A 26,863-nucleotide genomic window follows, 5' to 3' on the forward strand; every position below is an offset into this window, starting at 1 on the left:
TTCCTCAAGGCTCCATCTTGGGGCCTCTTCTCTTTAACATCTACATGCTACCACTGGCTCAGATAATGAAGAACAACAAAATAAGTTACCATAGCTATGATGACACACAAATTTACGTAACAATTTCACCAGGAGACTATGCTCCAATTCAAACACTGAGTAAGTGCATTGAACAAATTAATGACTGGATGTGTCAGAACTTTCTCCAAGTAAACAAAGATAAAACTGAGGTAATGGTTTTTGGAGCCAAGGCAGAACGTTTAAAAGTTAGCGCTGAGCTTCAGTCTGCAATGTTCAAACCAACAGATAAAGCCAGAAATCTAGGTGTAGTCATGGACTCTGACCTGAGTTTCAACAGTCACATTACAACAGTTACTAAATCAGCCTACTATCACCTAAAGAATATATCTAGGATTAAAGAACTAATGTCACAGCAGGATTTGGAAAAACTTGTCCATGCTTTTATCTTCAGTAGACTCGACTACTGCAATGGTGTCTTCACAGGTCTCACTAAAAAATCTATTAGAAAGCTGCAGCTGATTCAGAACGCCGCTGCTCGAGTCCTCACTAACACTAAGAAAGTGGATCACATCACTCCTGTTCTGAAGTCTTTACACTGGCTTCCTGTGTGTCAAAGAATAGATTTCAAAATATTGCTGCTGGTTTATAAAGCACTGAATGGTTTAGGCCCAAAATACATTACTGACCTCCTGCTAAACTATGAACCATCCAGATCTCTCAGGTCTTCAGGGACTGGTCAGCTTTCTGTCCCCAGAGTCAGAACTAAACATGGTAAAGGAGCGTTCAGTTATTATGCTCCAAATATCTGGAACAAACTCCCAGAAACCTGCAAGTCCGCTGCAACTCTTACTACTTTTAAATCCAGGCTGAAGACTTATCTTTTTGTCGCTGCTTTTAATTGAACTATTCATATCTTAAACTGCACTGTAACTTTTATCCATGTACTTTTTATTGTAATGTTTAATTGAACTATTCATATTTTAGACTGCACTGTAACTTTTATCCATGTATTTTTCCTTAATGTTTATTTTATTAGCTTTTCTTTTTTAATGCTTAATGTCTTTCATTTTTTTTTTGTAAAGCACTTTGAATTGCCTTGCGTTGAAAAGTGCTATATAAATAAACTTGCCTTGCCTTGCCTTCAACATTTAAAAAACAATCTTCCCAGGAGAGCATGCCCCCGGACCCCCCTAGAGGAGGTTAGGTCCCCCCCCACTTAAATCATGTTCACATGGATAGGAAACTAAATACATTTGCACACATCTTGTGTCCATATCTTTCTGTTTTGGTGGTCACGCCACACCGTGCACGTGCATCCATACGCGGGTCATGGTGAGATATCTGGGTTAAGAGGTTGCTTTTTCTTTGCACAGCATGAAATGAATGGGCTGTGATTTTAGTATTTTTAAGCAGAGGTCAAATTTGTACGGCCCTCTGAGGATATTGTAAACATTGAAATGGCCCTTGAGAGGAAAAAGGTTCCCCACCCCTGCTGTAGATAGTAAATGTAAATATGTAAATATTTGTGTCAGTGCATCCTGGTAAAATACAAATATAATGTATAATGTCTGTGTCTTTGACATTAGCGCTGCTAGCCACCTGTGCCCTGTACTACGAAGCCAGTTCAACAGCCCCTGGATATGTTTGAGTAACAAACAAACTATCAACAACAAACTAACAAACGAGATCTCGCTAAGCGGTCCTACGACGCTGGTTAACAACTCGGTAAATCAAGCCAGGGGTTCTCTCTCCAGCTGAGAGCGCGTTCACGTCTAAGACACGAGTGGATCTGACTTTAATTACATTTGACTCGAGTGTTTCGTCAACATAATGTGTTGCTTAAAATAATACTTCTGCATCCAGTATGTAACACTGTGAGTGTTGCACGGCCAGATGAGGCTGGAGAAGCTGACTCAGATAAGGAAATATATGATATATTATGATATTATATGATCGATGATCTGATTGATGATGTAATATGAATGTTAAGTGCGACACGTCGGCGTCTTCTCTGCATACGGCAGTTTAAACTGTATTTTCTTTATCCTGTAATATGACTTGAGACATTTAAACTCCGCACACTGAGTTGATCTCTTTTCTATAGACGCCGGAGGCGGGCAGCGTCAGGTAAAATAAGTTATTTAGCCTTCTCAAACCTGAGCCTCACGCGCCGCCTATGGGGGATGTGCTAGTGACTTATCCGACCGGCCCACTTCGGTACCGGCTCATCGGGATTCGTCCCGATGGCCAGTCCGCCACTGCACCCAGCCCACGTAAACTGTCAACGGGGGGAGCCTCGCTGCGGGGAAACGGTGGACCTAGTGTCCCGATCGGAGTGGGAATAATAATAATAATCCGTGCATTTTATCCATTAATTTCCCCAACATTGTGGTAAAAAAAACACACGTTTAATCCATGTTGTTGGTGTACTACAACTACAAAAAGCATCGGTTTGTTTTCTCATCAGGAAATGATGATCTTCACGATCATTTAATGTATCATATGTTCGCCGAATTGACATGAAAGCACTAATAAATGTAGTTTCATCCACTTGAGTTTACAACTACAAAAATAATCGATTTGTTTTTATATCACATCCGACGGGAGGAAATTCAGCAGCTCTCACTCCCGATTTTTAATCCTAATGTAATCATCATCTTCACCACGATCATTTATGTTTATGTCGCCGAATTGACATGAAAGTACTGACAAATATGAATATACTGTAGTCAACTTCATTAAAACGTTATTAACGTGCCTAATCTCAGTAATTCACCATTTCTACGCATGACAACACACTTTGTCCGTGTTTGGCTCTCGAAGCGTTCCCGCATTGACGTCACTTCCGGCTTCCCCCAAAACTTCAAAATGAGTCGAAGAAATTTCCCCGCGATGTTCGAAATTATTGATATTTAACGGAACGGTATTGCTTTTTCTTTTTCAAACTGACGGTTCGAGATTACTAGTAGCCCAATATTTCATTGCACAACAGTTGTTTGGATGCTGTCACAGGCTCTTTAAGGCAGCTGTCATGGCTAAAAAAAATCAAAACAGACATTGGCTGGACCCTCAGATCAAAAATATACAGTATAAGAAACATAAGCCGCGTTCACACTGCGGTACTTTTCCCACAAAGGTTCATGCGAACTTAGTTCATGCGAACTAAAGAGTTCGCATGAACTAAGTACAGATCGCGTTCACACCGGAAAAAGTCCCTGGGGGTGGATTAGGCAAATGAAGCCGCTGACGTCACTTCTTCTTCTTCTGCATTGGGTTTACTGGCAGGCCGCAAACCACTTCACGGCGTATACTGCCACCCAAAGTCCCCGGGCGGAAGCCCCCGGAGTTGGGGACTGCTGGGACTCCCAGCAGCTTCTACTGAAGCCTTCCGAGTAAATCTCCAGAACGCCGACACCTCCTCATCTCCACCGCTCCCATGTTTTATTTTGTGTTGCCATAAGTTAGTCTCTCTGCGTTTCTGCGCTGGGCTAATGCTAATAATGCTAATGCTAATAATGCTAATGCGAGGATAATAAAATGGCGGCTTCACAACACTTTTTGGGAGTTTTACGGGACGTGGTTTGCAATCCGCCCAGCCAATCAGAAATATAGCTCTTTTCTCACAAAAGAGCCGTTCGAAAGTCCCTGCTCTCTCGCAGGGACTTTCGAGGGGGTAAAAAGGTTCGCATTAACTACTTTTAGTACCTGCTCTTTTTGGTGTGAACGCGATCATGAACTAAGTTCGCATGAACCTTTGTGGGAAAAGTACCGCAGTGTGAACGCGGCTATGCACTCTCACCGGGTCTAGTTTAATGTGTTTCTTTGTTAATTTATATGATAGCAACAAGTCAAAAGTAGTCCCCTGCAGTACTCATATATAACTAATTCATTACAAAATATACAACCTATTCCCCACTTTATCTCACCTAAATTCTCCTAAACAAATGTATACCACAGAAAAACAAAGCAAAAGAATATACATACATGTTAATACAGTATGTAAAGTTTGTTATTGCTGTTATATATTTTTTCTTAAATACATTAAATATAATATACACTTTGGCTCAGTTGAAACGATTAAACATCATAAACCGGGGAGGTGGAGTTGCATCAATAGGCGCATCATCTATTATCAGTTATTATAATACTTGCTGAGGGGAACCCTGCTGCTTAAATAATGACCGGGGAGGTGGAGTTGCTGAGGGGAACCCTGCTGCTTAAATAATGACCGGGCTGGAAATGATTCGAAGTATGCCTGTGTGCTGTGGATCAGAAATTAAAAATCTTCCGCCCGAATAGGGACTTGAACCCTAGACCCTCAGATTAAAAGTCTGATGCTCTACCGACTGAGCTATCCGGGCTCTCAGAAGCTTAGAGATGACAAACTCCTATATAAATGTGTTAATATACAAATATTGTCGCTAAGTGTTGTCTGTCATCAGTTATATCTCCATTTAATTATTACTTAACATTTCAAATGATAAACTGTAATGTCAATTATTAATATGACGTTTTTACAATAGTACTGATGTATCAACAACGACGACTCATATCTGGCTATGAAGCGTCGGTTTATAAATCTATCAGTATATTTCTGATGTGTTTTACTTTACACGAGTCACTGTTAAAGGTGAAATGAATATAACAACATTATTTAACAATTAGGACGCCGGCACTTTATTGCAGTCTGTGGAAGTGGAAGTACCCTCTCGCTTCCTCTAGTCCCACAACATCCCATGAGCTAACGTTAGCCACAGCAGGTCGTTAGCTACATGTGCTAGTTTAGACCTCAGTACTGACCTTCCTGTTTAGTTATTTATTACTCAAACAATGTGACAACTTTTACATACTTCTCGGGCATATCTCACTACCTTATTATTCGGAACATGTCGGTGGTAAGTCTCGCTGTGAAACGCTCCTGTCGTGGCGTGTCACTTAAATCATGTAACCTGTTAGCTAACGATGGATACTCAATAACAAACGAGGAGATCTTCCACAGAAGAAGGAACATCTTCCTTCAGAGCCACAACACACATTTAACGCGACTGTTGAGCTCTCGACCACTTAACTCCAAGGTAAAATAAAATGTCAATGATTTTTGATTCAACGTGAAGTCTATGCAATCAGCACCCAATGCAAAACAAAGACTTTGCAGCTTTAAAAGTACTATTTTATCTTTTTATTGTAATATTGTATCTGTTTTATTGTGTTGCACTGTTGGAGGAGCCTGTGACCTACTCATGACTACACTGTAGCAATGCACACATGACAATAAAAGACTTGAAACTGTAACCTGGGTGTCTCTTCTAGGTACCAGAGGCTGCAACATGGGAACCAGTACCATTGGACCAACTTCCCCCGGTAGGGTCCTCATGTCTAGTTGAAAAAGATACATTACTAGCATAAAGACATGCTGTGTGAACTAATGCTCTGAAATTCATGTTAGATTGTAGGTATTTAGTTAAAAGCCTTGTCTTAAACAATTGTTATTCTCAAATATATTCGATGAGGGACTAAATCCCCAGTTCTTGTTTCAGACAACAGGGTAAAAAGGTGTATCTGTTATTATCATGAGTGTATCTGTTATTATCTTTTGATAAAGAATGTAATTTCCTTTTTTTTAGGGAGGTGGGTTATTTTGAGTAGAGCTTCAATAATGGGTAAATTGACAACAAATAATAATCTACTACTTTAAAGTATTTTCTGTAGCAGACAAACGGATATAAAATGCTGTTTTTTAAGCCTCTGAATTATGTAGATTGCCTACTTTTATCTGTTTGATATTAAATAATAAAATATGTTAATATTAAACTGCACATCTTTTGTTTTGGGACTGACAAAACCAGACATTTAAAGACACCAATTTAGGCTTTAAAAAACTGGGATAGACATATTTTCTTATTATCTGACATTTTACAGAGATAAGATAATAAGTAGATTAATTGATTATGAAATAAAATGTAGGTGTGGCTTTAGTTTTGAGGGACAACATCTCACAATATTGTCAAAATTACAAAACTTCAGAGATTACCAGAGGTGGAGTTATTGGGCATGAGTCATGGCAGTGTGTGCTGATTAGAAATTATTAATGGAGGCAATTACTTTATTCAATGGTTACTAACAGTTAAAGACATTCTTAAAATGTTGGGGAAAGAATGTGTCATGTATATATTTCTTACGCAACACACTTTTAATTGACAGCCTGTGCATATCCCTGCCGACCTGGTGGACCAACTGGAGCGACTGGCGCTGGTGGATTTCCGCACCAAACAGGGACTGGCCTGTTTGGAGGAAGCCATCAGATTTGCAGATCAGCTTCATGCTGTTGACACTTCAGGGGTGGAACCAATGGATTCAGTTCTGGAGGACAGGTAAGGTTCAACCAGTTATGAAAACAGTGTATTTGTATGTTGGCCTCCTCATCCCAGCTATATCAAATGAGCCCCAACTGCAGCACAGTTTTAAACTGAGCCGATGCATGCATATTGTTTCATCCATTCAGGTCATTAAACCTTAGGGAGGATGCAGTGTCGGAAGGGGACTGTGCTGAAGAACTGCTTCAGCTCTCCAAACACACCATTGAAGAATATTTTGTGGCCCCACCAGGTGAGAATAAACCTGAATACATGTATTTTTAAACAGTAGAGCGGATTGTATCATTGGTTTTAAATAATTAAGAGTATATGGGAATGAAATTGAACAAGGCCTCATTGGTTGCTGATGTACTTCTGCCTCTCTACACTTGCCTGCACTATATGCTCTTCCCATACATTTGTACTACTGGCTTCTCTATGGTTGAATAGCAATTCAGAGTTTTTTCCAAATATTAATATGGACTGGTGCAATATCCAAATCGCACAAGGCACAATATTTGATGAGGTTAAATAAGTGTAAAGATACCATTTTCTATTAAGCAGTGTTGTGATTCACAAACCAGATTCTAAAGACTTAAGAAATCTTAGTTAGGTACAGATCCTCGCAGAAGAAATCCGCATGATCAATTTCATATATTATTCAATAAAAATAAGATTAATGATGCAATAATCCCCATTCCCTCTAACATAGTGAGATATGTCACAATTGCAATGAAAGTCAAATTAAACGTGATGACATTTTTTTCTATATTGTTCTGCTCTCGCCCTCAGTGTATAAATCTCCCTGTGTATTCACATCTTAACGTCTATATCTGTGATTTTATCTACAGTTTGTATGTTGGCAACTGTCTCTCTTTTGTTATCCTGTATATATCTTATTCATTTCACACTGTTCATACTGTTAATACTGTAGGCATCATACCCTGAGCATTTTGTAATCAATCCGTTTAGTTATTCTCTCTATGCTCTGTACATTAATTTAAACTAAAGGATGATGTATCGTTTTCCTCCTGTTTCATTATAACTGTAAATATCCTTCACTGACATTTAATTTTTTCACCACAGGAAATATTCCTCTACCAACGAGGGAGGAAAGGGCCACCATACTGAAACACTCAGAGTTATGATATGTATTACAAATAGTACATTTTGGAAGTTAAATAAAAACCTGAAAGATTGTGTTATTGTTATTGTTCAGTTTCATTTACACCTGCTGCAGTTTGGTTACTTCTCTTCTTAGTTTCGGTTTCATGTCAGCAACATGGTGAGTCAGCAGTGTTTGGACAACCTGTGTTATGAGGACATTGATAAGGAATGTTGCACAGGGCTTGTGATTTACATTGTGACAGTTATTGTCAGATGTCCTGCTTTTATTCAAGTGTTGTTTAACTTTTGTAATAAAACATTTTCTATCTTTTTGTTTTGTTTGTTTTAGGTTTACTGTGTGTGGCTAATAATAGACTCTGATGTGTTATTTCGATTTTATCTGATGAAATGATTTTCCCTTTCCTTTTAAAAACTAGACCTGTCAGTGCATGATATAATCTGTGAATCATCATGTGCCTTAAGGCTCTGATCCAATCACTTGTTGTATATAGATTCTTATTGCACTATTTCCCTATATTCTTTTTTGTATTACTTGCACTACTTTTTCTGTGTTTTCAGTTGTATTGTGTTGCACTGTTGGAGGAGCCTGTGACCTAAGATTTCCATCAATATAACTACACTGTAGCTATGTACGTATGACAAATGTATGCCTTGAACCTCGATCCCCAGGTGGGGGTCACCTGAGCTTTACAGGGGGGTTGTGAGGCCTTCATTTATGGTGTAAAAAAACGTTTTAGTCTGTATTATTATTTAAGATATAAACTAATTATCACAGGAGGAGGGCCAAGTAAAGACCTAATGAACAGAGCTTTCCCTCTATGTTGAACAGTCGTCCTGCATTAGTAAAGTATAGTTAGAAAAACCAAAGAGATAACAGTGCAATGTCAAAGCGTAAGGGAGAAGGAAACCCTGAATGTGTAGTAAAAGAGAAGAGACTATTATTTCTAATGTTAAAACAAATGCACCATACAGAAAGAAAAATGTTATCAACAGTTTCCAAAAATACCAGCAAAACTCATCTGATGCAATAATTACACAAAAATAATTTCATGCAATTTATCTTAGACAAACTTCCTACAGTTATCACGTTCACGTTTTGGGTTAACTGTACAGTCTAGTCTTAGTTCAGTACTGTTATTGTTATGGTTAACTTTAAACCAGGGGTGTCCAAACTTTTTTCACCGAGGACCAAATACAGAAAAATATACGAAGGGCTGGGCCACTCACTAGAGGTATATTATATATATAAAACAGAAGCTCAAATTGATTATAATAAGGAGAGATAATGGTCTTTTTCAAGCTTGTTATGTAAAATAAGTCATTGGGCTTTTTTCTTATCAAATAAGATATGTTAGAAAATGTTTCCAACTTTAATTGACTGAATTTATTTGAAAAGTGGTCTTATTAACACACGAATACTAGGCTACTGTGTTAATAAGTCCACTTGTCCATGTTCCATTATACTTTTTTAATTTGCTGAGGGCCGATTCAAAATGGTCCGCGGGCCGTAGTTTGGACACCCCTGGTTTAAACCTATGAAATAACAATACTAAAGAGTCACTTTGAGTTTATCATGAGTCGTCAGTTTATTCAATTAAAGAAAAAACGTTACGTCATGGGGAAAGTCCGGGACTACGCCCTCGTGCACTTTACAATGTCCAAAACACTGCAGGTCATTTTTGGAGATTAGAAACCGAAAATGATGAAGGCATGGAAGGGAAAACGAATCTTAAACCAGGGGGCGGGCTCGATCAGCTGGGCAGACTGTATATAAACAGAGGAGAGAAGAAGCCTGCGTCAGCTGCTCTGGAGAAACGATTACTGTCACAGTCTAAAGAAGAGCGACGATTTCTGGAGAATTTTTAAAAACTCATCTCAAGGTACGAAGTTTTCTTTATCAGATCTGTCATGAAATGTACCGCGACACTTTATTCTCTGGGGGAAAACGTGTTTTTTTCCCAGTGGACTTATTTGTATTAATGTATTCAGTGATGTAAAGTATAGAATATATTCACTGTATTTTTTTTTAATGAGGGACTTGTAGTTATTTATTTAAACGTTTTGCTACTTTGTATTTATGAAGTTCCAAGGTAAATAGTGTACTTTTACTCCACTGCATTTATTTATTACATTTAGTTACCTTGCAGATTTAAATGGTGTGAAATGGTTACCCTACAGTATTCACATTTATTTACAGTAATAGGCTGCACCTTTACCAGCTTTGATAACACTTTAATGTATCAATAAAATAATAATGAAAACATGTAACTTATATTATTCTGAAATAGGCCAATCTGCATACTTTTACCTTTAGTACTTTAAGTATATTTGTATGCTAATACTTTTGTACTTTTACTTGAGTAACATTTTGAATGCACAACTTTTACTTGTAAAAGAGTATTCCTACACTGGTACTACTTTTAATTAAGTACAGAGTCTTAGTTTTTCTTCCACCTCTAAATGTATTTACCTCTCTTTCAGGCCACGTTCATCATGGATCTAACCATCAGTCTGATGAATGGGAGCTCCCATACCCTGAGGGTGTGCCCGCATGACACAGTGGACTCTCTGAAAATACTCATCCAGCAGAAACTAGGGATTGCATGTGAGTCCCAGAAGCTGGTCTTTGAGAACGGCTGCAGCACAACTCTCAACAACGACTCTGCGACCCTCGAGTCCTACGGCCTGCACTCCGGGGCCAGGGTGAACCTGCTGGTGACCACACCGGCCATAATCCAGGTGTTCCTCAAAAACGAGAAGGGGGTGAGCAGCACGTATGACATCAAACCGGATGAGACGGTGAGCCACTTCAGGAGCAGGGTGGAGGAGAGAGAGCGGGTCCCGGTGAGCCAGCAGAGGCTCCTCCACGAGAGCAGAGAGATGAACGGGGGGAAACTCTCCGACTACAACGTCCGAGCAAATAGCACCATCTTCCTGAACCTGCGGCTGAGAGGAGGCTGAGGACACTTCAGTTAAAAGACATTTCTGGACATTCCTTTATTTTATCTAAAAATGAAGATCATTTAGCTTGTATTTTATTTAAATTTAAATTGCACTCATTAATACATTCCTCGATTAGAAATCATTCCAAAAATAAAACTTTCTTTGTTTTGGCTTAACAAATATGTTATGAACACATCTTCATGTTATAACTTTATTATGACACTTCACATTCTGACTACATCAAATGTAGACTGTTAAAAAATAATAAAGATTGTAATCTTGCATGTCTGTTCTCATTTCCTGTTCTTTACTGAATCTTCAGCTCAGGGTTGAGCTGCACTCTGTACAGACCACAACCAGAAGTAACCAGAAAGACACACTTTAGCATTGGATTAAAATTGACATTATAATCAAAATCATAATCAATGTTCACTACAGTATCACATTTCTGTAAGCAGTGCTCTGTAAAAAAACACTTACATGTATTATGTTGTCATTACAAATATACTAAAATACCAAAGCCGTATGTTATAAAGGGTTAAACTCATTATACAGGTTTCTTAGGTGTATCCAAATAACTGTATGTGAGAATTAGTGTCCATCTTAGAAACAGGTCAAAAGGTAGTAGAAGAAACAGCCCGATGTTAAAGCCACAGCTTCCGGTTCAGTGAGGTTAGGTCGGGAAGCTTTATTTCCTCACAGGTGCAAGGTAGGCGTACCAAAATAAGGCGACCATGTTGGCAAACAGCACTCGGAACTGAAAGCAAAAACAGACACAGGAAGGGAAGGGGAAACCATTACAAGAGATTCATCTTTTGTTTGATGACAGGATGCCAATGAATGAAGGGCATACCTCGACAGGCACAAAGTTGATATTGACGAACTGAAAGGGAGTCCACACTTTCCAGTTCATTTTCAAGGCAGTCCAGTAACTTCCTCTCATCTTGCTTTCAAAGTCTCTCCATCCTTTTGCCTGCGAAAAATATGGGACGGTAATTTAATTTATTTTTCATTTGTCTATATGAAAACTATATAGCATGTGTTAACTATACAATTAACATGAAGACACTGGACCAAATACTGTGGTCAAAATGTAGATTGAAGCATTGCATGAGTGTTTTAATCATATGTTAAAAGGAGCCGTTTTCCATTTGAACACATCAGATTAGTAATGAGAAAAAGAACTGCGAGCATAGCAATGATATTTTTTGCAAAGCAGAGGTCTGCTATATAGAAATAACAGACCGAAGAATGCAGTTGACAATCAGAACCAAGTATTCACAAATCTGTTCACTAATAAATATAATTTTGTCTGAGATAATGATCGTTTTGGCCATGTTTTATCAAATTTAGCAAGAGAAGAACAGGTGGGTTCAATGTCAGTTCTGCATGAGTCTGGAGCACAGGTTTTCAATAAAAGACGGGTTTGATCCGGATCTAGGAAGGTCATTTCAGGGTCTTTTTAAATCTCTGATTTTTAAAACTGTAAAGACCTTTAACAGGAAGTTCCATTGAATCTGTAAAACAAATTTGAAAAGAAAAACTGTTCTTGAAAATATGCTTTCATGTTGCATGGCAGGAAGTGTATCCTGAAATGTTTCTCCTTATACTAAAACCAATTGCTCCCTCTGCTGCTGCAATTGTGTAGTTCCCACAACTTAATGCCGGAGCATCTCAAATCACTACAGAGCTCCTTTAATCTGATGGTAAGGGGGACAGTTTCTGAGATGACCTACCTCCAGGATGTTCATAACAAAGTAGAACATCAGCAGAAAGCCAGGGGCAAAAAATAAGCCGATCCAGTAGCAGACGTTTGACTATGCAGAGCGGGTCTGTTGCGGGCATCCACACCTCCATCAGCTGGTAGAAGATATGGCTCACCGGACCTGTGATAAGAAACCTGAAATACACGAGAACATAGAGGACAGGTAATTTCCCCACAATTGGTGATGCATTTTAGCTCACAATCACAAACCCTTACATGTATTTTCCTGTTATTTAGCACATCAACCCTCAATTTTGTTTCCATATAAGGTCTCACCCAAAGGTTGCATATCGAGCAGCCGGGTCGATCTCACCGACCGGGGCTCCACTCTTGATCTCTTTTCTTGCCTCCAAAATCTGAGACAGAAGATGTCCTGAAGATGAGCTCTGACATTTTACAGAGAACATAATAAATCTACAAGATAATCAGTGGATTTATTGATTATGAAAATAATATTTAGGTGTGGCTTTAGTTCTGAGGGACAAAATCTCACAATATTGTCAGCATTACAAAACTTCAGAGATTACCAGAGGTGGAGTTATTGGGCTTGAGTCATGGCAGTGTGTGCTGATTAGAAAAGATTCATGGAGGCAATTACTTTATTCAATGGTTACTAACAGTTAAAGACATTCTTAAAAGATTGTGGAAAGAATGTGTCATGCATACATTTCTTACGCAACACACTTGCACAATTGACAGCCTATGTGTTACAAAAAGGTTTGATGAAAAAACTAGGAATTAAATAAGATGGCTAGAGTCACCAACAATGTATCCTTATGTGCTTTTATTGACAGCCAACATGCTGAAAAAACACAAAGTAACAAGGATTTTACAGGAAGAAAACAAAAACCTCATATATACATACAGGTCGAGGACATATAACTGGTACCTCTCTGCTCTACAGCCACAGTCAGACACTCCAAAACCAAAACACTTGTGGCCAGGGTTTTATACATGTTAAGCCCCTATAGGACAATCCACTATTTATACCCCTAACCAATGTCATTCTAATCTACAAACACATTCACAATGCAAGACAAATTACCCAAACATAGCAAATCAAAATAGGTCAACATATTATATCTTTCTGACCACAGAAGCCCCAAACAATAACATTTTTACACTCACTAGAAAAGTGCCACCCGGGCCGTGCACTCTGGTATGCTCCAATTGAGCACAGGTGTTCCCACTGATTGAGCCTCTACTTAAGGCTTCTTCTTTCTGTTGCTCTGTTTGGCCTTCACAACCTTGAAGGAGAGGGTAAGCAGGTTACTTGTAAAAAGACTTCCAATAAATCGGTTTTGAACAAACAATGACTTGGGTTTTATTTTATCAATGTCCAGGTAAGTTATTAATGTGTTTCCCTCAGTGTGCCTTTTACCATGCCCCTATGCCAACTGTGATGAAGGCTTCTTCTTCACACTATGCATATCCCTGCCGACCTGGTAAACCAACTGGAGCGACTGGCGCTGGTGGATTTCCACACCAAACAGGGACCTGTTTGGAGGAAGCCATCAGATTTGCAGATCAGCTTCATACTGTTGACACTTCAGGGGTGGAACCAATGGATTCAGTTCTGGAGGACAGGTAAGGTTCAACCAGTTATGAAAACAGTGTATTTGTATGTTGGCCTCCTCATCCCAGCTATATCAAATGAGCCCCAACTGCAGCACAGTTTTAAACTGAGCCTATTGCATAAATATTGTTTCATCCATTCAGGTCATTAAACCTTAGGGAGGATGCAGTGATGGAAGGGGACTGTGCTGAAGAACTGCTTAACCTCTTAAGCCCTGAGCCTGTTTTTCAGGTTTCAGGCTCGAAAATGCCACTAACACAACAAAGACTATATCTTCACTTCACTTCACAAGGGGTAAATTAATAATCTTTTCTCTCAAAGCAAGGTTACATCTTTGATTGGATGTAGAAGTGTCAGAATCAATATAGATGTTTTTATTTTAAAGTAAATTCAGATGGAACACAGTAAAAACCAACACATCCTCACTCCCAGGTCGGCCTATGTTGACGTTATGTCAAGTCCCCTGCCGGCTTTTTCCAACGCAAGGGGGGGGGCCTTAGAGTCCATTTTCAACGCAAGGGGGGGGGGCCTTCGCGTCCATTTTCAGCTTTCCGGGATGTTCATATGCTTCTATGGACGCTCATGGAAGCACGGCATTCGTTTGTGTCGACTGAGAGCACATGGTGTAGTCCAAACGATAGCTGGGGATTCTGTGTAGTGTAGTGTCTTCTGCCATCCTTTACTCCGAAAAAAGATTTGTTTCTCCGAATCGAAGGGGAAAAATACAAAAGCATTGCACACAATTTAAACCAATCAATGTTGTGTAATTAACAAGGATAATCTGGTGTTTTTTAGTCGATGAGTAGTGCAGATATCACTGTAAAATCAATCGTCAGTAAGGGGAATACTTACTTCCGGGTGTACAATTCTCCGTTATCCAATGAGAATGGACGCTCTCATTGCCTTTAAGGGCAGTCGACACAAACGAATGCCGTGCTTCCATGAGCGTCCATAGAAGCATGTGGACATCCCGGAAAGCTGAAAATTGACTCTAAGGCCCCCCCCCCTTGCGTTGGAAAAAGCCGGCAGGGGACTTGACATAACGTCAACATAGGCCGACCTGGGAGTGAGGATGTGTTGGTAAAAACATGTAAATTCTAATGTCCGCCTAAAGAAAACCCATTACTTATAGTGAAAACCACCCTTGAATGATGGGCTAGTAGACTAAAAGCTTTAGGAATCCAAACTATAACATACAATAAGTACCTGTATCAAGATTGATGCAAAACAAGTGAAATTTGACCTTTTGAGAGAGGTTTAGAAATATAAAGTCCAAGCGGACTCACCTCTGGGTCATTTGGGAACCATCAGTTCCATTTGAACTTTTTCACTGTAAAAATCATTTTATTACTTTGAATTATCACTATAGGTATTCATTCCATCCAAATACAACTGTTGTGAAAAAAAATGTAAAAATAAATAAAACATAGGCCCAGGCTTGAAATTTCGTCATTTTAGGGGCAAGGCCATTTGGCCTTCCCGTTCAAATTTTTTTTAAGGGCACAAAGGCCACATGACAGGGCACAAAGGCCACATGACAGGGCACAAAGGCTATTTGGTTAAATTACGCTGGTCAATCAACATGACTGAAAAGTGTAGCACTAACGTCAACACCAGTCGTTTTACAAACGGCTGAATAGCAATAGTGTTTCTTAAACGTATACGTTAAGTTCAGCCATAAACCACATAAGTCAGTCAGGAGACAGTAAGGGTAAACGGCCATGACCGTCGTGGCCGTCGTGAAATTCCCACCCTGCATAGGCCTACTCTGTTATCCTCTTACAGTGAGCCTCTGAATTAGCCCCGAGCGAAAAATGCTAACCTATTACTGCACCGAAAATCACTCCTAGCTCCCTTATTACTTATCCTAGCTGCACATCCAACACATTGTTTATGATCGTAAAGACACAGAATCTAACGGTGCCCACCTCAACACCGAAAGATACAAACTTGCGACGTTATCAACAAAAACGTACATCAAAACAAGTGGCGCTAGCGCTAATGCGCTAGGCTAACATGGCTCACTTTCCTCTTTGTCTGGTCTAAACTGGTCTTCAATGGCATTAAAACGATAAAAACGATGATGTTAATCCATAGGTTAATATCCAATGTGGCTGTGTCCCCTTTGAAATGTTCTGATAATCTATAAGCAATAAAACTGCAATTCCGTTATCTGCTGTCCGCTCTGTGCTCCATGCGCTCTGGGTCCTGCAATTCCTGCTGCCTTACGTAGTAAACAATAAGTAAAGTCGGCTGCGTAATGTACTTAAACTGGCTGGCATTCTTTATACTTTACGCAGGACCATATCTCTGGAACCCATTGGTCGATTTGGGTGATTTACACCTTCTTCTTAACCATTGCATCCAATAGAATCGATGAGTAGTTCCCAAATCCACATAAACATTACCATTGCGGAAGTAATAGAGAAGCAAACGAAACATATCTGAAAGTACAAGCCTGGACGGCAAAACTTTATACCCAGTATATTGCCATAAATATGATGATGGATTATCAGTACAAATTTCTACGTGACACAAAGACATTGGATTAACCTTGAGCGTCGTTTTTATTCCGTTGAACACAACTTTTGATCACAAATCAAAAAAGGTAAGACGTAATTATTGTAATATTTTTGAAACCGGATGTTGTTTACTTTCTCTTTTCTGGCTGATAGCTCCAGGAATTCGAGGTCGTACAGTGATGACATTACATGTGTGGAATCTGTGGAGTCTCAGCTTTAAATCGTATATCTTGTTTGTGCAGTTAAGATAGTAATAAGGGCATTTCTACCGTGAGTTCTGTGTAAAAAAGCGTTAGCATTAGTTAGCATTTTTTCGCTCAATGCTAATTCAAAGGCTTGGTATTACTCTTGTGTTTTTTTTAGCTAACAATTGTTCTTATTGTCAGTTAGCGGAGTTTCTTACCTTTAAAAGGGTATGAAACATTAATAGTTTCATAAATGTTAAGAAGCCCTGAGACATAGTCTCGTAAAAAAAACGGTGGGAGGGGTCCACTGGGGGGACCTTCGGGCTTAAGAGGTTGCTCTCCAAACACACCATTGAATAATATTTTTGTGGCACCACCAGGTGAGAAAAAACCCTGAATACATGTATTTTTAAACATTAGAGCGGATTGTATCATTGGTTTTAAATAATTAAGAGTATATAGGAATGAAATTGAACAAGGCCTCATTGGTTGCTGATGTACTTCTGCCTCTCTACACTTGCCTGCACTATATGCTCTTCCCATACATTTGTACTACTGGCTTCTCTATGGTTGAATAACTAATCAGAGTTTAAAGAATATATTAATATGGACTGGTGCAATATCCAAATCTCAAGACACAATATTTTATAAGGTTAAAGGTGTGTAAAGATACCATTTTCTATCAGGCAGTGTTGTGATTCACAAACCAGATTCTAAAGACTTAAAGAGCAACTTCCAGGTTAAAGACACCTGTGAATAAATGTGTAGGAAAATGATGAATACACTAGATTTTCAAAAAAAAATACAGAAATATACACTACATCTGGCGTCGTTTTTGTAAGAAATGTTCACTTCCGCATAAAAAAGCCTCGGCACGTGACCTCCCGCGTGTGACGTAACACAGGGTAAACAAGGGGGAGAGCGGCCAGTGTAACATATTAATAAACATGGATTCCAATGCTAGTTTCGACACAGAAGAAGTTGAACATGAATATTCGAATGCATATTGAAGGATAAAGATAAGGCAAAAAGTAACTGTGAATATAAGATATAGTAAATCCTGTTATAGGAAACGCTAAAAACATTGAGCTGTCTGAGTGGAAAAATAACGTGTTAAAGTTTACTGCTGGCCGGCTACATCCTGTTATCTTCAAGGACGAGAACACCATGGTACGGTATGTGGGGCCCTGACCTTCAAAAGGCGCAACCGTCTTGTGAGAAAACCAGTTAAAACAGGTAACAAAGACACACCGAAATTAGGAAAAAGGGAGTAGGGCCCTGGCCGTGACCTTAGCTAAAACTGTGTGTGGCTGGGCAGAAAAGGCAGATTGCAGCACAGAGAGCACCAAAGGTGGGGGCTTCACAGCAAATACTATAAAGAACAAGATATATTCAGAATTCGAGACTCACTTCAACTGGGATCTCACACTGACGAGCTTGTCACGGTGGGAACTCAAGAAGGAGTCCAAGGCGCTGGCGTTTTGTGGTATAGTACGGATTGATATATCTTTGTTGAACTGTGTAATAAAGTGCTTATTTGAAGAAACAATCCATTGGGGTGCAAAGTCTAGTTTTGTACAGCTAACAGAGAATAGTGTCTAGGACACAATTCCTTTTCCCTCAGAACTAAGAAAGGTCATCGGCAGATCCGGACGGCGACCCCGCTCTGGCCATATCCAAACGATCTGCGCGGAGGACGGACCTGGTCCGGTAGACTCCAACAATATGACGGACCACAACCTTATAATTATGAGCCTGCTAGACATCCAAGAGACCAGGAGCATCCAAGGATTAGAAGAAATAATGGCCATCGGAGAGAAATTGAGCTGTGGTGTGAGGAGAACCAGTGGAGAACTGGGCAGCTACCTTGGTGAGTGACCGGCGTTAGCTACAGAATGTTAGCTAACGTCACATCACAACATTGTGAAGTTAGCTATCATATATCAGGCTATAACTAAAGTAGCATTGATACTATAGTAACGTTGCTGGCAGGACTGTTGATACTGATCCATAACAGAAACTAATGCTCAAGTATCAGCCGTATCTCGCGTTACCTAATGCAACTCCACACTACCTTCGGAGCTGTACCGGAGGGGAGAGCAGGGAAGGGGCAGCTATCTTGGTGAGTGTCCGGTAAGATTGTAACGGTTCACAGAAGTCACGGTTCGGTTCGTACCTCGGTTTGGGGGTCACGGTTCGGTACAACAAGAAATCGTAAAAAAAAGTCCCAAATGCATAATTCCAGGTTTGTTATTTATTTTTGAACAGTAGTGCAAGTTTCAGTTTAAAAATAAGGAACTCTGACATTTTGAATAATTAACTGTTAAAAACAAACCACACACACTCAGATGGCCATAGTATCTATAATGGCTGATGTCAAACAAAAAGGTTTCATCAAGCTGTAAAACTAAAAAGAATGTCTAACATCATAAATAATAAGAAAGTGTTTCCAGAGCGCAAAGTCGTTGAAAAACATATGCCAAAAGCTTCCGTTATTTATTTTGGTCTCTCGGCTTTCATGTCTATTGGCTTCTTAAAAACAGCGGGGATCAGCTGTTGAACTGCTGTTGTCTTTTGCCGGGCTCCGGTGATTGGCAAATCTGGGTGATGCCTTCTGATATGATTTAGCATTTTTGGCGTGTGTTTCCATTAGCATACCACACCGCTATCAAACAACGCCGACACACCGTCCTCGTCCGATCCACCACTCGCACACCTCATCGTTATTGTAGTCCACAGGGAACCCGAAATGTTCCCACACAGCTGATTTAAAAGAAGCAGGTGGGTTCTAGCTCCTGTGTGTTATCTGAACTCGCCATACTAACTTTTCTTCTTCTTGTATTTTGTTCGTTTTGTTGTTGTGTTTCTTCTTGTTCTTCATTTGTTGTTTAAGGGCGGCTGGCAAACAGCTTTTAGGCGCAATACCGCCCCCTGGATTATAAATAGTGTAGTGGATGCTGCCCTGAAGGACAGACTTTTTTCCCACTCGTAAAAAAAAGGCGTATTCGCCGTGTGACTGCATGTGCCGAACCGTGACGTCCGAACCGTGACGGTACGAATACGGATACCGTTACACCCCTAGTGTCCGGCGTTAGCTACAGAATGTTAGCTAACGTCACATCACAACATTGTAAAGTTAGCTATCATATATCAGGCTATAACTAAAGTACGTTATTTGAACACTCCTCTCGATCGATTTACAAAAAAAAATAGTATGGCACGCCCTAATACACCAATGCAGTTTTTAAAGATATACATTTTTCAACACAGAATAATTTACCAAATTACACCATATCCAATCATTTTACGAGTCAGAAAATGCTATCTGTTCATTGCAGTTATTGTTTATTGAATTAGATTACCATGACCTCAACATATTTATGTAGAGTACAAGTCCACAGCCAAGAACATTTTACTACTTCTTAGTTTTTGCAACAGTCTGTAAATATACACAACTTTATAATAAAATGCACACATTTTAAATATAAATAGAATATGTTTATATATTAATATGTTCATGTGTGGGGAATCTCACTGGACAGCAGCAAGGGAGACCTCTAAGCGAGCCAACAAGTTGGATGAAGAAGGTGTTGAAATTGCTGTGTGTAGGCATGGATTTCTTCTCAAAGGTTGGTTAAAAAATATTTGTTGATAATCTGAAGCCTTACCTTCAATATGATTTGTTCTCACTATTTGTGTGTGTGTGTGTGGGGCACTAAGACCAGCGTCCAACCACAAGGGAGTGTGTGTGTGTGTGTGTGTGTGTGTGTGTGTGTGTGTGTGTGTGTGTGTGTGTGTGTGTGTGTGTGTGTGTGTGTGTGTGTGTGTGTGTGTGTGTGTGTGTGTGTGTGTGTGTGTGTGTGTGTGTGTGTGTGTGGCACTAAGACCGGCATCCAGCCACAAGGAAGTGTGGACAATCAGAAGCCAGACAATGTTTTCCTTTAGAATCTGCTGGTTTCACACTAATTTCCTGTGTTAAACCGGGAATGCCGTGACAGATAAAGGCCAACTGCCTCATCCTTGGCGATCTCCTGGCAGGAAGTGGAAAGGGGAGCAGGGGCAGTGGAGGACAAGACTGCACTGCTCTCTCGTAGAGTCTCTGGTGACCTGGAGTAGCCCTCACTCAGGGCTGCAGCGTATGCTGAAGGAAGGAAACAAGTGATCACATTCAGTGATATTATAGATGCATCACACAATGAATAATATTTAGGGACCGAGTAAAACAGCTAACCGTATGATGGCTTCTCCTTGATAGGGCGAACTACCCAGCCACCTTTGCAGAACCTTGGGTAGCGAACTGCATAACGCACCTCACCATCACTGGTTCGAGCAACCTCTCTGCTGCGAAGAGCTTCCATGAGAAGCCTGTAGAGACAGCAGATTATGCAGTTCACAAGTTGTTTGTACATATGTGAATAAACTGTTTAACTGATAGCATTAGTCGGTTAAACTTCGTATTGTCCGTTAACGGTTAAATGGTCAATTATTAACATCCCTAAGCCGTACACATTCTTTCACCATCACATCATATTTACCTGCTGTACATCCCAAGGAAGGAGAACCCAGTGTGCTTTGTTGCAAAGTGGAGGATGAGGGAGTGAAATGCCTCCAGGGAATAGGTCTGATGCTGTGGAGACAACTTCCGGACATCCTTCACCAATGCTGTTCTCAAAGTCACCCTCTCCAGTTTAATGGCTGCAGTTGTTCCTGTACAAACACATATTTTGTTCTGATGTTACTAGAATTGTCTACATATGCATGTATTACCTACACCGATAAAGCACGATTGTGTGATACTATCAGGTGCTATTTATATAACGTCTTGTTAATGTGTTAGCACGGGTTATATATTGATGGAGGGCTCTGGAACCAAAATAAACGAAGCACCAACAAGCACTTGGACAACTAAGATGTTTCAGCAACACCGTGTACAGAGTACGTTACCTGGTTCCAGCCACTTCTTGTCCCTTGCTTCTCCCTCCAGAGGTGGATGTGCACAGCAGGGAAATGCAGGAATGCCGTGTTCATGGATGTCCTGAACATGATTCACCATACTTTGCCACTTGGCTTCCATCACATCTGGATCTCCATCAGGAGTGGAAGCTGCAGTCCAGTACAGGTGATTGATGATGGCTGGCCTCCACAGCTTCAGGTCCTCACACTCCCTCTCCTTTGCAGCAGCATCCAAAGCTTTCCCTAGACCTGCTTCACAACAGAAACAAAATGTTAAAAAAGAAAATGTAATTATAAACACATTTCAGCCTAATCAAACCTACCAACATCAAGATACATACTTTTACCAATATGCCAGATATCAAAGAAATGACTCGTTCCTCCTGGATACAACTCCTCCCGCACCCACTTGGCAGCCTAAAGAGTGAAACACAACTCATTACTTATTAACTAGTAAGAAAATGTAGTTTTTGCTGTTAATATGGTGCGCCAAGAATCTTTGTGTGTACATATGTCTGTTCGTTCTTGTGTGTCTTTACCTGGCGATTTCGGTCCGTAATAAGGGCTGAAACTTGCATGTGTTGCTCCTTAAGGAAGTCAATGCTGCGTTTCAGACCCTCTAGTTCACACCAGGTGCTGCTTGGAACCTCTGAGCTCTGTAAAACAACATTATGCAGTCATATCACTAACCGTGTCACATCAGACGAAAGCACATCTGATTTGTGTGACTGATAACGTTAACTTACCTGGACAAGTTGAGGATCCAAAACCTTGTTTATTCTGTCCTCGATCAAGGAGTAGGTGCCATATTTGGCACAATGGCCAGGAGAGTCTGACCTATGAGTGTCAAAAACAGTTTAATTCAGATGTTAAAGCCCAAAAAAACAATGCCATGCAGTTATTGTAAGTTGCTTTGGATAAAGCTAAATGAATGTAATTTAAATATTGTTTTGACCTCTTTTTGATATCAATAATACAAGCTGAAGTGTTCTACCTGCAGTCACCAGAGAGGATTAGCCCACCCCCCATCTCCTTCAGTTCTCGGATTATCCCAGCCTGCTCATTTTGCCAGGCCTGCACGATAGTAGGGATTGTGTACAGGCGTTGATGGCGGAAGAAGGTGCCGACACTGATGCACTGAAGCCCTAACAGTTTCAACATCCGTATTGTCTGGGTAGCCATGCAACGGTAGCCATGCAACCTGAGAAGTGGATGGCCCCACTCAGTAACAGGTTGCAGGCTGGCATGTTTCTGTACAGCATTGGCTGGTTCTGCCAAAAACGCTCATACCCACATGCTGCACATACCTAAGAGATGTGACAAGCAGAACATTGCCAGTACAACTCTTAGTCAGTCAAAAATCAATTATACCATAAAACTAATGAAGTATAGACACAGTGAATTGATAAAACATAAAAATTAAATAAAACAAACATTTACATACAGGTTATGATACAACCTTTATTTTTACATCAGTGGAATTCACACATATCCTCTTACTTGTTTTATCTTTATATATGTTCCCTCTTGCTGCTCCACATTACCCCGGGTTTCCCCACAACAGGAAGGGCAAATGGTGAACAAGGACATCAGCTGGGTTTAGCACACAATGAACTTGTCAGCAGCACTGAAAAAAAAAAACACTTGTTATTTCTGACTGACACAATTTGGTAATACACATCATCTCAAATTAAAAGAAGCCATGATACTTGAGATCAACATTAGTTTGCTGCAGTGGCTCTTTTGATGGTTCCTCGTCAGACGACTCGCTCATCATTTCCTCCTCTGGGCTCCATGGCATATCCCCAGGGTGGTCCATGGTTACAGAAGATGACTCATCATCACTGTGTGCAGGACTGGGCAGTGGAGATTCTGTCTGACACCCCACACTGACCATCCTGGGCTGTACCTGGACAGCTAGGATAAAAAGATATATATTATATAATTCTGCCTGCCATAAACAACAGCCCTGCCATACAATCTACCTTTACAAAGCTTATGGGTCATTCCAGAATTGGAGGACAATCTAGACACCAACATTTTTGTAAAAAATAAACCTTTTATTTTATAAAAATTTTTATGTATTCAGGAAAAACAGATCCTCCTGTAGCTCCTGTGTGTTGTGTGAACTCGCCATAGCTGCTAACTTTTCTTCTTCATGTATTGTGTTCGTTTTGTTCTTGGGCTGCAGTCGGATAGTTTAAAAATCAGCTCCTAAATTCTAACCCTATCGTCTATTCCTTGACCTCTGAGTGAAACGTCACGGAGTTAAGGGATAGTGGATAGGAGAATTCAAAAGGACTTAGGAGAAGAGACTGCGGTACTTTAGAAAATCCGAATGCACAGTTTTCTATACAGCGGACTACAACATGGATGTTTAATAAGAACGAGGGACTACTGTAAACTCATCTAGAGACTCTGCACCGTGCTCTGAAGCTGCTGCTTTGCTTTATGAACGGGGACAACAGAGAAACATATTCTTCATGACCAAAGTTGGAATTGAAATACAAAAGGAAAGTGAAACTTCTGCTCGTCCCCCTCTCCCTCCGGTCCACATTAATACGAATGATCCCAATACATATGATTGTATGAACTAAAGATCTTAAAATCAATACAGATGTATTTATTATAAACGTTAGTCCTTAACATCTATCACTGTGTATATCACCATTCAAACATCTTTTAAAAGTTGAACAAACCCCACACAGCTCAGTAAAGACTGAAATGTTGACTTTATTTGATAACTTCAGTGAAAACTAACGTTCATATTTCTCTTTTTGATTATAATACTGATGAACGTTCAAAACAAAGCACTTTGGCAACTTACCACCTACGTTTTAAAATGCTTAATACGCACCGTAACTTTCATGATATCATTTCTCGGTCGTAATCGGTTGTTTCCGTGAACGGCCGACTGTTGAGTGACGGCAAATGCTGCGGCTGCAAGGCATTGTGGGGCAGCATTTTCGCTTCTCCTGTCGGTTAGGGAGGTCCAGTGGTTCCTAAGCTAAAGGAGGTTATAAAGGAAGTTTGAAACCTCCTTTCCTATCATTCTCATCATTCTAGAGAATTCGAACGGCACTTATCATGGCTGCCACTGAGGGACTTCCGGGTCATTTCACTCCTTTAGGAAGGTTCCTATAAGCTAAATGGACTATTCGACCTCAGCCCTATTCTTCATTTGTTATTTACGGACGGCTGGCTTTTAGGCGCAATACCGCCCCCTGGATTATATATAGTGTAATACTGCCCTGAGTGACAGACTTTTTTCCCACTCGTAAAAAAAGGCGCATTCGCCATGTGACTGCATGTGCCGAACCGTGACGGTAGGCCTACGGGACGAATACGGATACCGTTACACCCCTAGCATGGATTATTAGATTTTTATATGGGGGACATGAAATGTCCTCCAATTCTGGAATGACCCTTATGTTCAGGTTTTGTTGACATTCGTGCTGAGATGTTTTAATTCATTTATATGTTAATTATTGAGGTCATAGCAAGTCTTGGAGTTGTAACAGCCTGCATCATACTGAGATGTTTTTCTAATATGTTTTTAACATGTGCCGAGTCTTTACCGCGTTTTGATGTAAAATGGGCGCGCTACTTCTGTGTTACATTTACCTGATGAACGATGGAAAGGTCTGAGGTTACACTGTGAGCTGCATTGAAGCACAGATGTTGGCTGAGGAACCAGTGGAGAGATGACCTCTTGCTCTGGGTCTATAAGCCCAGCATCACTGGCTGTAGGTGAATCTGCAGTACTGTTGTCTCCCAAAGTCTTGAAAACACACACATGAAACACATGATTACACATCAAAATAAATAGCAACTGCGTCATTAGCTATGCAAATAAAGTCCCCACGCCAATTCTAGCTAACATTATCCGTTATGACTTAGCAAGTGGGTTTAACAAGCTAGCAACATTAACTTACAGCAATACATACTAAACACACGTTGCTTGTCATTATTTAAATCATTATACTGACTAATTTGGAAGTTAGCAAACGTTAGAAAAACAATACTTACGGTGCACAGTTCACGTTTTCGTTTTGCTGAATCTCTGACCGACGCTCCCGCGCTCTCACTCCCGCCGCTACCGGCGGCTGCTGCTGCTGCTGCTGCCGGAGCTGTGTGTATTGACGGAACCGCACTAGCTATCAACCTCACACGGCCCTGGCTTCGATATCCCATACTGCACTCCCTCACATCACTTGACTCATAATCCTCCGGTCGAAAATGAGCGCCACAAACGACCGCGTTTTTCGTCACAGACGCAGCATTGAAGTTCACTCTCTTTGTCTGCACAAAACGAACCCAGGACCGAAAGTTAGCTAGCTTTCTTTTCCTGTTAGGGAAACTGTGGACTCGATGTCCTGACAGGCTGGTATTTGTGCAACCTGCACAAACACAATACTGCACCATGATTACAAATGGTGAAATACAATGTAAAACTACCGGAAAATACCAGCTCACTAAAACACAACCGCTCAACTCAACGCAACTACTAACTACACCCGCGGCCAGAGAGCGCCCATGTGATGTAATATGACGCGTTTGACGTATGACCTTAAAAAAAAGCCGTTTTTAAGAGCAGAGCTCAAAATTGCTCATTTCTCTCTGAATTCCTGCCCTTATGTCTCGTAAAACATATCAAATCCTACATTCACTTCTTTAATTGGAATTTTCAAGCAAGTTTAAGCATAAATGTAGAAAAAAAAAACCTGCAAGATGCTCTTTAAAGGTCCCATCATGGCCATTTATACTGATCATAATTCCATTGTTGAGGTATATTAGAATAGTTGTGCAATTTTCCAAACTCACATTGGTTTCTCATGCATCTCTGTATAGTAGGTGTATTCACTCTCTGTCCTAAACGGCTTGTTGGAGCCCCCCACCACCCTCCCACCCTGTGAGCCCACTCTGTTCTGACGAGTCTACCACCATTACAGCGGAACATCAGTGATTATGTGTTACTATGGCGTTAGCAACCAGAAAATGACACCAGTAAGGACAAACAGATGAGAATGCTGCGTGGGGTCTGGGTGCCGTGTTGGCGCGACGTTGCACGGGACAATGCGCGACTCGCTGCGGCGAGGAGCGGACAGTGTGAGCTGGGTTTGTTTCCTGCTTGCTGCATGCGGATCTGCGCGACAGCGAGACATCGCAAATGGGCGTGGGAGGGTGCTGCAGCACCCCCATCTGCAGCAACCCCCCCTCACAGTTTCGCCTCTGAGAGAATGTGTGTGTGTGAGGAGCTCCACGGATTGGTCCATTAGGGTATGGTCACGGCACTGTACCCAGGAAGAAAAAGAGAAATCTCTTGTCAATGTTAAATTATACTTTTTTTATTTGCTGAGGGCCGATTCAAAATGGTCCGCGGCCCGTAGTTTGGACACCCCTGGTTTAAACCTATG

General features: G+C 40.5%; 3 protein-coding genes, 1 non-coding gene and 1 pseudogene across 4 annotated transcripts; 2 read left to right on the top strand and 3 right to left on the bottom strand.

Moving 5' to 3' along the window:
* Positions 1 to 4,309: 4,309 nt before the first annotated feature.
* trnak-uuu (transfer RNA lysine (anticodon UUU)) lies at positions 4,310 to 4,382 on the bottom strand. Its single transcript has one exon. It is a non-coding gene; the product is annotated as a tRNA-Lys (tRNA).
* Positions 4,383 to 4,722: 340 nt separating this feature from the next.
* Positions 4,723 to 7,574, top strand: gatc (glutamyl-tRNA amidotransferase subunit C). Its single transcript, XM_034091493.2, has 5 exons — positions 4,723 to 5,096; positions 5,332 to 5,382; positions 6,223 to 6,392; positions 6,524 to 6,627; positions 7,461 to 7,574. Exons 1-5 carry the CDS (start codon positions 4,908 to 4,910, stop codon positions 7,520 to 7,522), a joined length of 576 nt encoding a protein of 191 aa, XP_033947384.1. The 5' UTR covers positions 4,723 to 4,907; the 3' UTR covers positions 7,523 to 7,574.
* Positions 7,575 to 9,273: 1,699 nt separating this feature from the next.
* isg15 (ISG15 ubiquitin like modifier) lies at positions 9,274 to 10,729 on the top strand. The gene is made up of 2 exons (XM_034091565.2): positions 9,274 to 9,382; positions 9,984 to 10,729. The coding sequence occupies exon 2, from the start codon at positions 9,996 to 9,998 to the stop codon at positions 10,461 to 10,463; it is 468 nt and encodes a 155-aa protein (XP_033947456.1). The 5' UTR covers positions 9,274 to 9,382; positions 9,984 to 9,995; the 3' UTR covers positions 10,464 to 10,729.
* An 89-nt stretch (positions 10,730 to 10,818) lies between these two features.
* On the bottom strand, positions 10,819 to 13,166 carry LOC117452624 (peroxisomal membrane protein 2-like; annotated as a pseudogene).
* A 7,219-nt stretch (positions 13,167 to 20,385) lies between these two features.
* On the bottom strand, positions 20,386 to 25,529 carry LOC117452793 (uncharacterized). Its single transcript, XM_034091560.1, has 11 exons — positions 25,476 to 25,529; positions 25,071 to 25,227; positions 22,947 to 23,363; positions 22,441 to 22,753; positions 22,193 to 22,283; positions 21,986 to 22,102; positions 21,788 to 21,863; positions 21,438 to 21,695; positions 21,029 to 21,200; positions 20,725 to 20,858; positions 20,386 to 20,634 (listed from the first exon to the last, which is right to left on the bottom strand). The coding sequence occupies exons 4-11, from the start codon at positions 22,626 to 22,628 to the stop codon at positions 20,456 to 20,458; spliced, it is 1,215 nt and encodes a 404-aa protein (XP_033947451.1). The 5' UTR covers positions 22,629 to 22,753; positions 22,947 to 23,363; positions 25,071 to 25,227; positions 25,476 to 25,529; the 3' UTR covers positions 20,386 to 20,455.
* Positions 25,530 to 26,863: the final 1,334 nt, after the last annotated feature.

The sequence above is a fragment of the Pseudochaenichthys georgianus genome, chromosome 9 (genome assembly GCF_902827115.2).
Source record: "Pseudochaenichthys georgianus chromosome 9, fPseGeo1.2, whole genome shotgun sequence".
NCBI classification, from domain to species: Eukaryota; Metazoa; Chordata; class Actinopteri; order Perciformes; family Channichthyidae; genus Pseudochaenichthys; species Pseudochaenichthys georgianus.

Coding starts and splice junctions, on each gene's coding strand:
- LOC117452793 (XM_034091560.1), bottom strand. CDS start 22,628: ATGGCTACCCAGACAATACGGATGTTGAAACTGTTAGGGCTTCAGTGC. Junction 21,201..21,437: donor CAAGAAGTGGCTGGAACCAG/GTAACGTACTCT, acceptor GTGTTTGTACAG/GAACAACTGCAGCCATTAAA. Junction 20,635..20,724: donor CAAGGAGAAGCCATCATACG/GTTAGCTGTTTT, acceptor TCCTTCCTTCAG/CATACGCTGCAGCCCTGAGT.
- gatc (XM_034091493.2), top strand. CDS start 4,908: ATGTCGGTGGTAAGTCTCGCTGTGAAACGCTCCTGTCGTGGCGTGTCA. Junction 5,383..6,222: donor CATTGGACCAACTTCCCCCG/GTAGGGTCCTCA, acceptor TTTAATTGACAG/CCTGTGCATATCCCTGCCGA. Junction 6,628..7,460: donor ATATTTTGTGGCCCCACCAG/GTGAGAATAAAC, acceptor TTTTCACCACAG/GAAATATTCCTCTACCAACG.
- isg15 (XM_034091565.2), top strand. CDS start 9,996: ATGGATCTAACCATCAGTCTGATGAATGGGAGCTCCCATACCCTGAGG.